The 17827-nt window shown below is 42.0% G+C and overlaps 1 protein-coding gene across 7 annotated transcripts in view; it reads left to right on the top strand.

Annotated features, from left to right (window-relative positions):
- DSCAM (DS cell adhesion molecule) overlaps positions 1-17685 on the top strand; it is a 635668-nt gene extending 617983 nt beyond the window's left edge. For all 7 annotated transcript variants that reach the window (XM_068270401.1, XM_068270399.1, XM_068270402.1 and 4 more), the window contains one exon: positions 15199-17685. In XM_068270401.1, coding sequence (XP_068126502.1) covers positions 15199-15551 — 353 coding nt within the window. In that variant the 3' untranslated portion in view covers positions 15552-17685. The remainder of the gene's footprint in view (positions 1-15198) is intronic.
- The last annotated feature ends 142 nt before the right edge of the window (positions 17686-17827 follow it).

Below are 17827 nucleotides of genomic sequence, written 5' to 3'. Positions count from 1 at the left end.
TGCAGATTCGCGATAGTGGAAACGAGCCCTAAGTGCCTCAACCTTCGAGCAAGAAGAAGAAGTACTTTGCATGAGAAAATGTATGCGTGCTCAATCACCAAGTTTTAGGCTTCTTTTCCACGGACTGTTGAGCTGTGTGCTCAGCAAGCAGTTACCAGGCAGCAGCAAGCAGTTACCAGGCAGCAGCGAGCAGTTACCAGGCAGCAGTGAGCAGATACCAGGCAGCAGTGAGCAGATACCAGGCAGCAACAAGCAGTTTCCAGGCAGCAGCAAGCTGTTACCAGGCAGTAGTGAGCAGTTGTAAGAGTTTGAGAGGCATGTTACTGCCTATCAACTGTCCGTGGAAAAGAGGCCTACCCTAGCAAGTCTGGCTTTGCAAATCTGGCCTAATTGGCTATTCATGAGGCAATGCTCATGCAAATATGCATTTGCTTTTGCATGCCAAACTATGCAGGGTCAAAAAACCAATACTGCAAAGCGGTCACCCTGCTACATGCCAGTGATGAGCGAAAATGCAAAAATTTGTTTCGATAAATTATTACCGAATTTTCGCCTAATTTCGTTTTGACAGGCAAATTTTCCATCTAATTTTTTCACGTTAATTTTCACCTAAGGCCAGTCATTTTCGCATTACTTGCGTATGATTGCGGACATTTTCCACATAAGGGCATTAGCGCCCGCATTCAGAGAAGTTTCTTGCGCATTATTGCGGGCATTTTTCCGTATAAACGTCCGCATAGATTTAATTTCCATGCGGATTATTGTGGACATTTTTCCGCATAAGGGCATAAGCATCCGCATACAATGAATTTTCGATGCTGGTCGAAAACGCAAATATTTCTGAAGATTTTCGTGAAAATTCGCCAAAAAACGAAAACGGGATTTTCGAGGCGAAAATTCGCAAGCAGCACTGCTACATGCTACATTAGCACTATCCAGGAGTGCCACGGGGAGGATTCCCAATGCCCCCCTTTTATACAACCGGGGGGACCACAGGGTCCAAGGCTCTCTCACTGCCTGGGAACCACAGCGACACCCCGGAGGGGGAGGCGCAGGCGACCCCCCCCCCCCCCCCAAGCGTGGCCAGCGTCGGGGAGAGCCGTCCACACCCACCTCCCAATATTAAAAACAGGCACTTACCTTAACGTCCATTGCGTTCTGCTACATGCGCATTAACTTGGGGGCACCACATGAGAAAGGAGTGAAGCATGGGTCACCCCGAGCTTTAGAGCTCAGGGCTGGCTCACATACAGCACTCCAGAGGGGGGGGGGGGGAGGACAGGCGCAGACAACTCACTCCAGAGCTCACACCACCGGAGCAAGCCATCCACCACCTGCCTCCAAAGGATACAAACTGCAAAAAATGCTTTCCATGAGAAAATTAATGCGCATGTAGCAGAACGCAATGGACGTTAAGGTAAGTGCCTGTTTTTAATATTGGAAGGTGGGTGCAGACGGCTCTCCCTGGCGCTGGCCACGCTTGGGGGGGGTCGCCTGCGGCACCTAGCCTCCCCCTCCAGGGTGCCGCTGTGGTTCCCGCTGTCCCTCCGGTTGTATAAAAAGGGGGCATTGGGAATCCTCCCTGTGGCGCTCCTGGATAGTGCTAATGTAGCATGTAGCAGTGTTGCTTGCGAATTTTCGCCTGTCATTTTCGCATCGAAAATCCTGTTTTCGTTCTTTGGCGAATTTTCACGAAAATCTTCTGAAATATTTGTGTTTTCGACCAGCATCGAAAATTCATTGTATGCGGATGCTTATGCCCTTATGCGGAAAAATGTCCACAATAATCCGCATGGAAATATAGACTATGAATGTATTTTGTAGGTACTGATCTTTTGCAGGAACGGATCTTTTGCAGATAATGATCTTTTGAATGTGTACAGCAACTTTGTGTGCAGCATCTTGCAAAGATTTCTATCTAATGGGGAGTGCAGCTCAATAGAATAGACTGTGTAGGTGTGGCTCTGATACTACATGGAAGGGGGTAAAATTGGTCTGTGATCTTTCATTTTTCCAAAGACTTTTATCTGATGTGTGTACCCACCTTTATTCTTCTTGCTTCAAGGTTGAGGCACGTACTCTATTAGATAGATAGAAGATGCGGCGTATGCTACGACGCGGGACGGCTAGTATTAGATGTTTCTGTCATTGGCTGCATGCTTGTTTTAGCTGCGTGATTCAGACACTACTGTGGCCAAAGAGATCAGCGGGCAATTTGTTTGAAAGGAAAGAAATATGGACAGCACCATATACCCCTCCATTCAGATGTCCTTTAAGGTTTGAGCCTCCTGAGAAATCTGAGTGTGATATCATTCTATCATAGTGGAATAAAGTATCCAGTGGTGCTGATCAGTTGGCGGTGTCCACGTGTGCTGCTGGCTAGCGAGAAGATCATTATCTTTTTCACTTAAAAATATATGAAGATGATTGCAGGAGGAAAACAAGATCCTCAGACTAAGCCAGTTTTTCATCATTCTTCCATTACTTATTCAGGATTGTTCCATGTTCACCTCTGCAGGTGTAGAGTGATACCGCTGCCAGATCATTTTCCTGCCAACCGCCGTAACGCTAATATACAAAGGATCTGTGTCTCTTACGGACGGGAAAATGAAAATAAATATATTGGATTGCCAGCTAAGAATAGAAATTCCCTTCCCTCTTCTGACCTCTCTATATAGTGAGAGTGCATGTTGCTATGGGTCTTGTATTGCATTGGAACTAGGAGCCATGATTTAAAGCCCAAATCTACGTGTGTGTGTGTTTTTATGCCTATTGTGTGGAACAGATTAAAATGTGCAGTGCAGAAGGTTTTGTGCCTTTCACATAAACCATTTTTGCATTATTGATTTTGATTTCCTGACTGGCTTGGGTTGTAAAACTGTCTTCCTATGCCAATGCCAGAAATTACTTGGCTTTCCACACTCTCCCTAGTGTTTTATGAGAACAGTGAGAAATGGTTTCTTATTGCACGCAGGGTGAGTGGTATAATTCCCCCCTCAGCTGCTCTACATACACAATAAGGGCTGGTGCACACCAAGAGCACTTCTGAGCGCTTTTAAAAAAATGCTAGCCCTTTAAAAAGCGCTTGGCTTGGCAAACGTGGGTCTTGCAGCATTTTTGAGGCGATTACACCTCAATGTTAAGTATAGAAAAAGAGGAAAATTGCTCTAAAAAACGCTACAGCAGATTTTCCCAGCGTTTTTTTTTACAGAAGCTGTACACTTCCAGGTAAAACTGTAGAAGAAGGATAAAATTACTACACAAAATGCTCCAAATATCACTAGGCATAAATAGAATATTGCTAGGTGCATGCCCGGAATCGCTTTAAAAATCGCTTCAAAAAACACTGTTTGCAATTACGCTAGCGTTTTTTGGTGTGTACTAACCTCAGCATGAGTATGTCAGGCATTATACTGACCTGCGTATTAGGAATCTCTGTAGGAATATTTGGGGTAAGTGATTATTCCAGAAAACTTGTGAACCCCTGAATACAATTGGAGGATCTGAGGAAAATAATGACATTTTATGATTAGGTATTCGATGTCAGGGTGGCCTCAATAAAAGCTTGATTGGACCCTCTCTTGGACTGGATAGTCAGTGAGATGCAGATTTTATGCATACTTATGAAATTTGAAAATAGGCCATCCAGAGGCTTCTCCCTACTGAGGTAAGTATCTAACTTTTTTTTTTTATCCTCCCGATTACAGGTCCGCTATAAAGTTCTTTTAGCATTGCCCGCTCCGTCATCTCCTCCAATAGCTAATCTAATGGGGTTACCACAAGGCACAGTCTTTAGACCACTTCTCCTTCTGTACCTATTGTCTTGGCTAACGTGTTAGCTTATATGCCATCCAGTATTTTTATGCAAATAGCTCTGATATCTTTCCTTTTGGCTCTGATCTTTCTGCTGTAGCACCCTCATCCTGACTATCAAAACCCTATTTTTTCTTTCATTCCCCCCCCCCCCCCCCCCTCCAAATAGCAGCACTTCAGCTTGTTAGTGCCAGCAAATAGCTATATATTGGCCGGTGTTGGAGACAAGACAACTGCTTAGGCTCCGTTCACACTGCACGCGTTTCCAGCCACGTTTTGGAAACGCATGCAGGTGGCCGACACGCACGACATCAGACATTGCATAGAGTGCAATGTCTGATGTTCACACTGCATGCGTTCCGGACCTGTGCGGTCCGGGAACGCATGCTGCATGCATTTTTTGTAAAAACGCGTGGCTGTCCCATTCACTTTTCAGTGATGGGATCAGCCACGCAACGCACACAAACGCGGATGGCGTGCGTTAGCATGCGTTGCGTTCCGCATGCGTGGCGTTCCGCATGCGTGGCCATCCGCGTTTGTAATGTGAACGGGGAGTCACCCGTTTTTGTGGTGTGCAAAAGTGTTGTTTACAGCATACTGTATAAAGTGACTTTTAAGCTGGATACTCACCTGACGACCCAGGAAGATGGATCCCAGCGATGTTCCGTGACGATGAGCATTCCCCGATCCAGCTTCCTGCCGGCTGGTGCGTGCATCGACAGGTGCCATCAGGAAGTCAATCGATCACGGTAGTTCGCGCGCAGTCGTCAGGGCTCTTAAAGATCTGACCTGTTGACAAATGTCGTTAGCATAATCTCGCGCCTGTACCCACTTCGCAAGATCGCGGTAACAATTGCTTTTTCACTCCAAAAAACACCAGTCTTTGGAAAAATATCCGTAGAAATTGTGTAGTGGGTACCGGCCGTTATAGCGGAGGGTGGAAGGGGCAGCTGAATCAGATTTTATTTTCTTCTGAACATAAATAAGCTCTCTTTTCTAATACACTTTAAAGGCAGGAAAGTCTGAGAAGTGTTTGATATTCCGTACCTGTTACCGGGGAGCCTGGCAGCGCTCCCGAGCACACTAGTTTATGATGACTTGTAATAATTCAGTGTTTGTTATGGCACTCTGGTTCCCCTGCTCCAGTGACACATTGATCACACACTCTGGCTAATCGTAAACACAGACATCTTTTATAGCCCCCGCTTTCAGGCCTGCCTTCCCTTTTTACTCATTTTCTAGATGTCTTTCTCAAAACCGAGACGCAGAGAGGCGCTGGACTACCTTATGAATTATTACTGATTTGCGGTCATAATCTGTTTACTATAACCACTTGAAGATGAGGCGTATTGTATGCATTAAAAATACATGCAACGGCCTATATTTAATGAACGTCTTTAATGCACGCAGCTTGTGTCAAGTTTAAAGGGCCAAATCTGTTGTTGTCATGGAATTAAATATTAACGTACGCTCATTTATCTTCTAGTGTACACATTTGCTGACGTGTCGAAATGCTTAAAGTAGAACTCAAGCCATAACATTCTAGTTTTGGTTAGAGAAGCAGGGGAGTATTTAGAATGGAGGACCTAACTACGCAGCAGCAGAAATGAGTAAACTTTATCTTTGTAGCTGCCAAACAAACCCTAGATCTGGGAAAGCTCAATTAGTTTCCTTTGAGGATGTTAAAGTGAACCTCCGGACTAAAAATCGACTCAGCAGCACTGAAAAGGCCTGGTGTTTCTTTAACAGTTTCACAGCATCAGAACTTTGTTTCTCTTATCCGAGCCTCATTTTTAGCTGCACAGAAGAAAATTGCCCGGGCTTTTTTCCCTTGATGCTGTGCAAAGCATGATGGGATTTCTGATGTTGTTCTCGTTCTGCTGTTTTGGTGCACTTTTTTTTTTTTTACATTTTGAATTTGACATTTGAAGCCTAGCGTGTGCAGCTGGAAGGGGTTATCAGGACACAGGACTGTGTCTCCTGCTCCTTGTCACCTCCTTTCAATCAAAAAGATGGCTGCCCCCATGACAAAGATGGCAGCCCCCATGAATCACAAACATTTGCCTATTTTTTGAAAACAGAGTTGGTAAAAAATTATATTACCCATCTATTCTAATTAACATAACTAATGTAACTTAATGACAGTATGTTTGTTTAGGCTGAAGTTCCCCTTTAAAGGGATACTTAAGTCAGGCAGAAAAAATGAGGTTAACTCACCTGGGGCTTCCCTCAGCCCCCTGCAGCTGATCGGTGCCCTCGCAGCCCCGCTCCGATGCTCCTGGACCCGCCGGCGACGACTTCCGGTTTCGCCGTCACCGGCCGACAGGCATGGGAACGCGAGTGACTCTTTGCGTTCCCAGCCACAATAGCACCCCTATACTGCTATTGCGACTTTCTTGCCGCAATAGCAGCATAGGGGATGCTATTGTGGCTCGGAACGCGAAGAATCACTCGCGTTCCCATGCCTGTCGGCCAGTGATGGCGAAACCGGAAGTCGTCGCCGGCGGGTCCAGGAGCATCGGAGTGGGGCTGCGAGGGCACCGATCAGCTGCCCCAGGTGAGTTAACCTCATTTTTTCTGCCTGACTTAAGTATCCCTTTAAAGGGAATCTGAAGTGAAAATAAATGTATGAAATGATGAATTGTATGTGTATTACAGCTAAGAAATAAAGCATTGGTAGCACAGAAACAAGTCTCGTATTGTTTCCAGTACAAGAAGATTTAAGAAACTTCACTTGTTATCTATGCAAAAGAGCTTCTCTGACCAGTTTAGTCTGCTACTTCTGCTTTCTTAGCTCTGCTCTGTTTGATAGTTTAAAATGCAGTGTGGTTTATAAATTGCAAATATGATAGAATGATGCAATGCTATAAAAAAAGCTATATACCTGAAAATTAAACCTGAGACTCTTTTATTTGCTATTAATGTACTATTATTAATCCATACTACACATGCAATTTATTATATCATAATTTTTTTTTCACAATTTCTGTGCCACTAAGAGCATGCTCGATTGTCAATGTGACCAATTTCGGGCCAAAATTGGTTGCAGATATTGATCGGACATGCTGCAAGATGTCGGACGATCACGGTCGATCGGGTGCACAGCGGTAACAGCGAGCGATATTGGGACGAGCGACGGTGTTATTCTCCCAGAGTCTAAATGTACCTCCTGTGAGTGCATTTATCGGAACCCCCCCCCCCCGATCCATTAGCGCTATACAAGTGGAAGGTGTGCTATGTACTGGTGGCATGTATACCTCTAATAAAAGAGTGGGGGGTGCCTAAGAGTGATGGGCACCATGCGTAGGGTGACAGGACTGGTAATGTATACATTTACACATGGGGGTAAATTTATACACAACTGCGGCTGACTCAGACAATTCCTAAGACATTTCCTGCTGAAATCGATCGGGAATCGGCTTGTGATGTATGGGCGGCTTTCAGATCTCTCTCTAATCAGATTCGATCAGAGAGAGATTTGTCTCTTGGGCAAATCTGCCCATCATCCCTAGATGTATGACTATCTCTAGAGACAGAGGATCAACGGGACAGCCAGGCAATTTGCATTGTTTAAACAGAACTTGAAGTGAGAGGGATATGGAGGCTGGCATGTTTATTTGCTTTTAAACAGTGCACATTGCCTAGATGTCTTGCTGACCCCGGCTGCCTCTAATGCTTTCAAATCATGAGCTCTGACTGAAGACTGGCTAGATTAGCTGCATGCTTGTTTCAGGTGTGCAATTCAGACACTACTGCAGCCAAAGTGATCACCGTCAAAAACAGGCCGTTGGGGGAATATCGAGTTACTATGTGGTATTCCCCATCTGGCGTCTGGCCAAGCAGGAAGTAAAGTACTTTTTTTTTTTTTTTTTCAATATACTTCAGCGCTGATGGGCATCAATATTTCAAATCCACCACCACACCCTTCAAAGGGCAGGCTTACCAAGCGGATGGAAGACCCAGATTATAAGGTCTAAACGTTTATGGTAACCAGCCAGCGATCACTGCTTCTCCACCATACATAATACGATTCTTTCTTCATAATCCGTCACAGTTATCCTCAGTATAAAACCATAAAATAGATCTTAGTGTACTCCGTTTTTTTAAAAAACATCAACTTTTAATGCTCAGCAAATGTCATAAAAAGATACTAACAGGGCCTGGGCCTACGAGTGGTTGGTGTGAGAACGGCACCTTGCATTATTGAAACGCGCTTGTACATTGTGGGTCCCTTTCAAAAGGGCCCGGATGTGAGTATCTTTTTATGACATTTGTTGAGCATTAAAAGTTGATGGTTTTAAAAAAACGGAGTACACTTAGATCTATTTTATGGTTTTATACGGAGGATAACTGTGACGGATTATGAAGAAAGAATCGTATTATGTATGGTGGAGAAGCAGTGATCGCTGGCTGGTTACCATAAACTTTTAGACCTTATAATCTGGGTCTTCCATCCGCTTGGTAAGCCTGCACTTTGAAGGGTGTGGTGGTGGATTTGAAATATTAATGCCCATCAGCGCTGAAGTATATTGAAAAGGATTTGTTGAGGAAGTCTATCTGAGGACTTTTTACTTCTGGCGGCTTTTTGGAGTGCTAGAAGTCCTTGGTGCAGATATATTTATGTATATTTGTAGGAAGTAAAGTGCGCTTGCGGCCACTTCCTGCTTCGGAATATGCTTTGCACCGCGATGTCAATGTTTAAAAAAACTGCATCGTCATAGACTAACATGACTTCCGTCCCGGCGCAGATCGATGCAAGCCACCGCAGCAGCCGTGCGGTAACACAGTTCTGCGCTACTGTTAGATTAGGACTTTCCGCAGCAGCGTACTGCAACGTGGGAAGTATGAACTTCCCCATAGGGTTGCATTAGGCTGCGGTAGCAGTGTGTCAATTTCACGCACCGCCTCATTGCGAAAGGGCTCTAAAGGTAAATAAATATGTCAGCCTCCATATTCTACTCACTGCAGGTTCTCTTTAAAGTCGTTTATCACTTTAAACTGAAAAAAATGTTTGAGAATTCAGAATCTGGAATTCAAGCATCTGTAACTAGAGAGCAGTTTCGGGAGACATACGCTTTTGGCCTGAAAGCCGAGCGCTCCGATCTTCTCAGACAGTGAAAGAAAGACCGAGAGCTGTTGCCAATTTGTTTTCCAATATCTCCAAAAATCTAATTTTCACATCTTACTCACAGCTAAAAGTATAAACCTGTCAGAAAAAATGGCTTTAAAATTTCATCATGGAAAAAAATTATTATTGGCGGGCACGGCTGGGCTATTTTTAGGACTTGGGAACACAGGCCTGTCTTTATTCAGCGCACAATTCTCGGGGATGTTCTAGTGATGGTGACAAAAAAAAGCCATATAAATAGATTAGGAGGACATCTATCGACCAGTAGGAAAGTTTCTTTCATTAAATTACATATAATGTGTCTTTTATGGCATATTTATAGAAACAGTTTATTGAACTGACTGAAGTGAAAAATGAAAACGAGATTAGCTTTTACATATGCTCTATGGTTGTACAGAGGACCTTAATCCAAGATCTACTTATTCCAAAAGTGTCCTACTTCCCTCCATATCCTCATACCATTCTTATGTTTATGCTTTTCAGACAAGAGCAGGGGACTCCTGTAGGAAAGAAGTTGACCTTATTAAAGCGTGCTAGAGTCAACAAACTTATGAGTCCATAAGCAACATTTTTTGTGCTCAGGGGGGCAACTAGAGCTTTTTTGGGACCCTCTTTACTAACCTTCTCTTCCACCGATACAAGGGACCAGGCCCAGATTTACCTCACAGGAGCCTATAGGCACAGATGTCATAGCACCTTAGACTTTGCCCCCCATGAACATACAAACTCCCACCAAAGTGCGCTGCAAGTGTGCTGGCTGGCCGAGCTGTCACTTCTCCCTTACTTCTCTTGCCCATAGGCAGCTACAGGTGCCCCTTAAAGGGAAGGTTCAGGGACTAACTAAAAAAAAATAAAAATCCATTTCCACTTACCTGGGGCTTCCTCCAGCCCGTGGCAGGCAGGAGGTGCCATCGGCGCCGCTCCGCAGGCTCCCGGTGGCCGACCCGACCTGGCCAGGTCGGGCTTCTTCTGCGCTCCATGGTGCGTTTCACGCCGGCGCGCTGACGTCATCGGACGTCCTCCGGGCTGTACTGCGCAGGCTCAGTAGTTCTCAGTGCTCAGTGCGGAGCGGCACCGAGGGCACCTCCTGCCTGCCCCGGGCTGGAGAAAGCCCCAGGTAAGTGGAAATGGATTTTTATTTTTTTTAGTTAGTCCCTGAACCTTCCCTTTAATATTAGGTCGCGAGAAGAACCGTCAATATTAAGTAGCTAGAGATGCCCCCTCTGAATAAGGAGGGAGGGAGGTACTCTGGGAATGGGTGTGAGCCGCCTTTCCATCATCAGGAACCTGTAGGCACGAGCCTACAGTGCCTTATAGTAAATTCGACCCTGCGGGGGATTAAACTTCAGAAGGGCACCAAGGGGAGGTTAGGGAAGGGGTGTTAACATTAGGGGGCCACATCAAAGCTTCGCTTAAGGGCCCCATGAATTGTAGTTATGCCACTGCTTCTGTGCTATAAAGTTTTGAAGTTGATTATTGTGACTTTTCATAACACATCACACCATTGGGGTTGATTCTCTTGTCTTCACATTGCCGAACATCTTCAGGATACAATCCATTTTAGTCATTGGATCTACCATAATCATGGTTATGTCATAAGTAGGTTTGTCAAAGCTGCATAGGGAGAAATAAAGCAGTTTACTGCTTGCAGTCAGTGCTGCTGTCACACAGAAGCGTCTTCTCTGAGCTTTACATACTGCATTTATCACAGTGGTGAAGTCAGGTGTGGCACAGCTTCATGTAAGTACAATCAAGTGATAAGGCTCTAGGAAATGGTGAAAATGACATTACCCATTTGAGGGTTTTTTTCTATTTTTAAACAGGAGTTTAAGGTTAGCTATAATGGTGTGGTTAATCTATTGCTTTTAATTCTACTTTAATAAATGTCTGTGCACGACTGCAACAGAATAATATGTAATTCACTAACCTGTCATCAATCTTTTATATGTTCTCAAAGTGTTCCAAGTTGGGGTAAATGATTTATACTTACCTGGGGCTTCTTCCCCTCCCCAGTCAATCAGCTCCTCAGTGTCCATTCGGTCCCCTCCATTCTCCTGCAGTAAGCCCAGTAAAGTCCCTATCTTAGCCAGTCAGGGAAAACTGCGCATGCACGGCCCTGGCTGCACGCCTCCTTGGTTGCAAGCCTTGAATACCTGCGCAGGTGTAAAATGCTTCTGGCAACAAGAGCCTGATCAAGGAGTGCCGGGGTAAGAGACTTGCATGTGCTGTAGTCTGTGACTACCAGGGGTGACAGCGGAACAACGGAGGGAAGCAGACGGACACCAAGGAAGCTGATGGAATTCAGGGGGCTTGAAGAAGCCCCAGCTAAGTATAAATGATCTTGATGCTACCTCATATCAGGTTTACATTAAGTATGGCCAAAGCCATTTCACATCAAGAAGCCCTTATAGGCTTATGAATAGATAGTCAATGAGATGCAAGCACTTCTGGCTTCCATGCAAACTGTACGTAGCTTGGAAATGCCATCAAAAGGAAATGCATTTGATTGGGCTAATTCCAGTTGCACGAAATTTACACGTAAGCCAGTTATTTGCATCTCATTGACCATCTGTACTCATCAATATGATGGCCAAGTGGCGGCTCTGTGCTACTGCACAGGTGCGAGCTGACCTGTACAGTGAGGCTGTGTCCATTGTCATATGGGAGCGCATTCGCCAGCTTTGGGTGGTCCTGGCACTGGAACAGCAAAGTGGAGGGAGAATTACTGAGGTAAGTATCTGTTTGTCTCTCTTTTTTCCCTCACAGGTTTTCTTTAAGTTGGAAATTCAGAGGTAATTTATCATTTTGTTACTAATTAGATTTTAACCCATGAATTATTGAAAGTTGCTGTTCTGCAAGTTTTAAACAGTTGATAGGTTTACTCTCTCCGGTAATAAGATGTCGCAATGCTGAAAGAAGGTAATTAGAGCTTCTGGCCACTGAACCGTGCTACAAACTTAATAAAGCTTTGTTTCAAAAGCAAGATCTCTCAGCCGCATTGTGTCTTAACAAATTGCTGGTCGGGTGAGAAGAATAAATCCTGCTTTATTCCGGGACGGAAGCTCAGGCTCTTGTTATGCTGTCCTGGCTACTTTCACCAGCTGCTATAATTATTTTATCGTGTTAAAGGGACTCCGAGCAGTGCAGAAACTATGGAAAGATGCACATCATTTTAAAGCTCTCTTTCTCCTCTTTACAATGATATATAAACCACCGCCCTGCGTCTTTTAGTTTTCGCTATTTTCGCGATTGAAATTGCCGCGGCCGCGATTTCGATCGCGAAAATAGAGAAAACTAAAAGGCGTAGGGCAACGATTTAGGTGTCGTCAGAAAGAGGAGAAAGAGAGCTTTAAAATGATATCCATCTTGCCATAGTTACATTGTATTACACAGGGCGACTTTTTCAGCAAAATGGAGCTGCTGACACTGGGGAAAGTGTCGTCCTGTGTAATACAATATAACTATGGCAAGATGGATATCATTTTAAAGCTCTCTTTCTCCTCTTTCTGACGACACCTAAATCGTTGCCCTACACCTTTTAGTTTTCTCTATTTTCGCGATCGAAATCGCGGCCGCGGCAATTTCAATCGCGAAAATCGCGAAAACTAAAAGGCGTAGGGTGGTGGTTTATATATCATTGGAAAGAGGAGAAAGAGAGCTTTAAAATGATGTGCATCTTTCCATAGTTTCTGCACTGCTCGGAGTCCCTTTAAGAGAAGTAGCAATTGATAATATTTGAATGAAAATCCAATTATCATTAAAACCAGGTCATTCAGGCTCTTCGGGATAACATTGGCCTCTCAACTTGATGTATCTGTAACCAATATGGCCAATCTCTGCCAGTTTAAACTGATAATATAATTGCATTTTAGAGGGTGATAGATTGTTTTGTGAGAATAGTCTATTGGAACAGAAATTGACTTTCGTTGTGCTTTTTACATATGCAAAAGATAATACAGAATTATCAGTTCCTTTTATGTCTACTGTATTTAAACCAGTTCTTACCTGCCTAATTATTTTAAAATCTTTGTCAGCATTCACACTTATCAAAAAATAGCCTGCAAAAAATATCATAAGGTGGAAGTCAATGGAGATTCGCATTTCTGTTTAAAAAATGCTAAATTGCGTTCGCGTTTTCATCTGCGTAGAAAATACTTTCATTTTACAGCCTAAATTTGCACATGCAATTTCTCATTGACCATTACTAGCTGCTAAGTAAGCTGCATAGTAGAAAATTAATGTTAATAAGGTGAAATTACCACATCTTCAGGATACAATCCACTTTAGACATTGGATCTGCCATAATCATGGTTATGTCATATGTACTATATGTTTGTCAGAGCTGCATAGTGAGAAGAAAAAGCAGTTTACTGCTTGCAGTCAGTGCTGCCGCCATACAGAAGCTTCTTCTCTGAGCTCTCATACAGTGGAAGCCAGTGGAGATTCGCATTTCTATTTGAAAAAAAAAATGCTATATTGTGTTTGCGTTTTCATTAGCGTAGAAAATATTTACATTTCACAGCATATGTGATTTCTCATTGACCATTATCAGCTGCTGCGAAAGAACGCAAACCAAAAAAAAAATAAACGCAGACTAACTAGTAAAGTGTCTGGAAAATTCTCGATAATCAAGTGAATTCACACCATACATGTGTGAACCCTGCCTTCCTCTTTCATTTTACCTATATAGTCCTGGACTTGCTTTTCTTGCACTGATTATTCCCAAATAGTTTAACCCTTGAGGTGTACATACATCAGCTGATGTATGGGCAGATCGACCAAGAGACATCTCTCTGTGATCGAATTTGATTGGAGAGAGATCTGTTGCATGCTCATACACCACAGGCCGATTCCTGATCATTTTTAGCCTGAAATCTCTCGGGAATCGGCTTTGTGATGCCGCTTCGCCGGCCCCGGCGCTGTGCCCTGTGCAGAATCGTGATCGTGGCAATTTTGACTACATTTCAATGCAAAACTATGGGAGTGTGTTTTTAAAAACGTAAGAGCAGCACTGACGGATTGAAAACTCCTGAAAATCAGTGCCACACTATATAATTCCCTTTTCCACCAAACTTTACACTTGGCACAAGGCAGTCATAGAACTGCCATTCTACTGGCATCCACCAAATCCAAACTTATCCAATCAATAGAAGTGTGATTTCTCACTGAAAAGAACATGTCCCTACTGCTGTAGAGTCCAGTGGTGGTGTACTTTACACCTCTGCATCTGAGGCTACCATAGCACATAGTGACATACGGCTTGGATACAGTCACTTGGCCATGGAAACCCATTCCAAGAAGCCCTCTATTCACTGTCCATTGAACTAATTATAAGGCCATATGATGGAAGGTCTCAGGTAGCTATTGACTCTGCAGAAAGTTGGTGAGTTCTGCACAGTGTATGCCTCAGTATGTGCTGACCCAACACTGTGATTTTACACATCCCACCAATTCATGGCTAAGTGGTTGTTTTCTTCCCAGTTGCTTCTACTTTGTTATAATACAACTAAAAGTTAACTGTGGAATATTTTTATTTTATTTTAAAGATGCTTACAGTGATATGAAACACTGCATTTCCTCTATGCTCCAAATGATTATTTACAGCCTTAAACTTACTACCAGAAAACAATGGTAGCAGAACAGCATTCAAACAGTTAAATACAGCACTGTCATTCGAAAGCTTACTGCCGAAGTTAGAGAAGTTAGATCCAAGCCCAAGTGATAACATTATCTTGTTTCTGTTAGTTTAGCAGCTATACAGCTACTATTTGTAAACATTGCTCTGCAGTGTAGCAACTTGCACAGTTAGCAGAAGGTAAAAACAGCAGAGAACTTTCACTGGATACATTAAAATATATAAATACAGCAGCTGTGCAATAAAATGTAATAGCAGCTTTCAGAGCAGATAAACCATACTTTGGAAACTTATTTGTAAATGGACAATAATACTTCTGCTCAAAAGCAAATATGATAACTGTATGAGTAATAAAAAGTAGGAAAACATATTTTTATTAAATATTACGTCAGAGTCTAATCCTGCTTTAAATGCTAATATTTTATAAATATATATAAAGTGTTTGAGAGCTGCAGCCAGGTAGGTGTCCTCAGTAGGCCACCCTGGACCATTAGACAAATATTTGTGGAAAACAAAAACAGCTGTATATGCTTTTGCTTGTTAGACATTAAAATTCTTAAATTTTATTTGTGTAGGCTGGTTATCTTTCAACATATAACATATTTTTGTGATCTTTTTTAAGGTGATGTGATGAACCTGCCGCCATACCTTAGGATGGACTTTTTATTAAACCGAGGTGCTTCAGGAACTAGCAGAGACTTGGGCTTAGGACAGACTTGCTTGGAACCTCAAAAAAGCCGAACCCTGAAGCGACCCACAGTCCTGGAACCCATACCTATGGAAAACCCATCAGCGAGAGAAGTACAGTCGTGGCAGCCCAGTGCTGGGGCAACGGCGGCCGCCCCGGTACCGCCAAGGGAAGCCACAGAGCTGGGACAGGCAGCTAAAATTAGCAGCTCACAAGAATCTTTACTGGACTCACGGGGTCACTTGAAAGGAAACAATCCTTACACAAAATCTTATACCCTGGTATAACAACAACAAAAAGCTTGTAAATACTAAAAACACACAAAGAAAACAAAAATGCAAATCAAAGCTACCTTTTTCTACGGGATTCCAACATTTATAATTTAAACAAAATATAAAAAAAAGCATTGCCAAAACATTAAAGAGAAATTTACAGACAGTGCAAAGACTCTACATTTTTATGTTTCCCTTTTGGATCACCTATACAACATTCATCTTCCTGGATGTCAAACTCTTTCACGGATTTGGGTTGTTTTACCGTCATGTTTGTACCAACACTTTTCTACAGTATGGCGCATGAGAACATTTTACTTGAAAATTTCCAGCACACCCAAATTGGAAAACAAAAAAAGAGTAGAAAAATAATCCAGATGTGGAATGGAATTGCTATGGAGAAAAATAAATATTTAGTTTTTTTAACTGATATTCATAAATCTTTTTGTTTTTGTTTCTTTTTGTTTTTTCCATTCTATTGAAGAAGATACACTCTTTCAGTTTAAATAATCTTAATGACTTATTCAATTTTGTCTTTGGAAATAAAGGGTCTCTTGCCTTCTGCTGTGATGCCTGCTTTAATTTGCTGGCTCAATTAACGTTTATTTTTGGTTGCTCACTAATAGCTAGAATATGCACTATAAGAGAGGCTTTAAATAAGTTTCATTTTTGAACCCAGCTTGCTGATTTTCAGTATGTCCATGGCTGAAACAATTATAATAATACCTCCCTGTTTATAATTTATCAGGTGAAATCGCTAGGTTTTATTTTGGTTAAATCAAGCATGTGATGAAGGGCTAGCTTCAAATTCATTAAGGGCTCTGATCCACGCACTGTACATTCCCAATTTGTAGCTATTTACTTTGTAGTTATTTATGGCTGGCTTAAGCCTCTTGTTATCATTCAATGGAAATTCAGCACCATTAGCAGTCATTAAAAATCACCACCAAGCTTGATATGCCATCCATGGATCTCTCACATATGTGATACATGGCATCAGCATTTAGTCCAATAATAATGTATTAAAAGACACTATGGTAGAATCTTTGCTTTCATGTTCTATATATAATAAGTGGTCTTGTTAAAGGAGAGGGGTAGAAGCAAAACAATTGTCTAAGCTTTACTTAGGTTTCTGCTAGCAAATTAGATATTTTATCCTAGGTAAACAATCTGTCTCCGGTCTTTCAGCAGTAACCACTAGTGCCAGCTGATATTCTAACTATACAGTTATTCCTAATATTTCTATGGAGATATTCATCAGAGGTTCTCACAGGCCTCCTAAAATTAATTCATTAACAAAATATATTGTCCTAAAAAGACTTTTATTTACACAAAATAATAATAAACTCAGAAAATTATTTTTGTCCTTTAGGACAGTGTTCCCCAACCCTGTCCTCAAGTACCACCAACAGTGCATGTTTTGTGGAAATCCACAGAGTTAGTTAATCAGCTCTGCTGAGACACTAATTACCTCACCTGTGCATGTTTGTGGTATTCTGCAAAACATGTACTTTTGGTGCCATAGGAACTATTGCTAAGGGCATTCAGATTTTTGAAACATAGGGTTAAATCATAAACTGGGAGATATATTTTTTAAGTTTTCATAGCTTATCTATGTAGAACTTTTCTATCTCAAAAACGCATTTGAAAGAAATATTGACAATTCCTGAACGATTGATATCCCTACTAGGATCATACTGATACTAACAGTGAAGTGGAAGCCAACTATTCTACCTGTATTTTTTAAGATTGCGTGAGGAAATAGATCATTAAGCATCGGGTTTTTTTTTTTTTTTTTTGAGAAATAAAATTAGTATTCTTTGGAGGAATCAAAATCAGAACCTTATCACTGCATCCTACATGTTTATAATTTTCAGTAGTTGCTCTACACAGGCATGCCATGGATTAAGGCACTGTTGGCAAGCTTTGTGTCTATATTGACTTATGTCATTTTTTTTTTCCTTCAGGTAAAGTACAGGCTACACCTGAAATGTTATTTAATAAACTGTAATGAGATTTACAAGAAAAATGCATGTACATTTATTAAAATATCACTGGTTGAGGTTGAGCAAACATATACATTTCTCGAATTAAGTGTGTAAGTGTTAATTGCCCATGCTAACTTTATTCAATGTACGTGTAAACTATTTGATACAGACAAATTATTAAATAAAAAAACAAATGAATATATGCAAATAAACTCACTTTATAACTAGAGGAATAATTTTCCTTATAAATGTAAACCTATCTAAAGTAGCAAATATTTTGCTTCTTGTATTGCAATGGTATTA

This window comes from Hyperolius riggenbachi, chromosome 2, assembly GCF_040937935.1.
Source record: "Hyperolius riggenbachi isolate aHypRig1 chromosome 2, aHypRig1.pri, whole genome shotgun sequence".
NCBI classification, from domain to species: Eukaryota; Metazoa; Chordata; class Amphibia; order Anura; family Hyperoliidae; genus Hyperolius; species Hyperolius riggenbachi.
The sequence above is the reverse complement of the archived record's forward strand: the minus strand, read 5'-3'. Positions and strand labels throughout refer to the sequence as shown.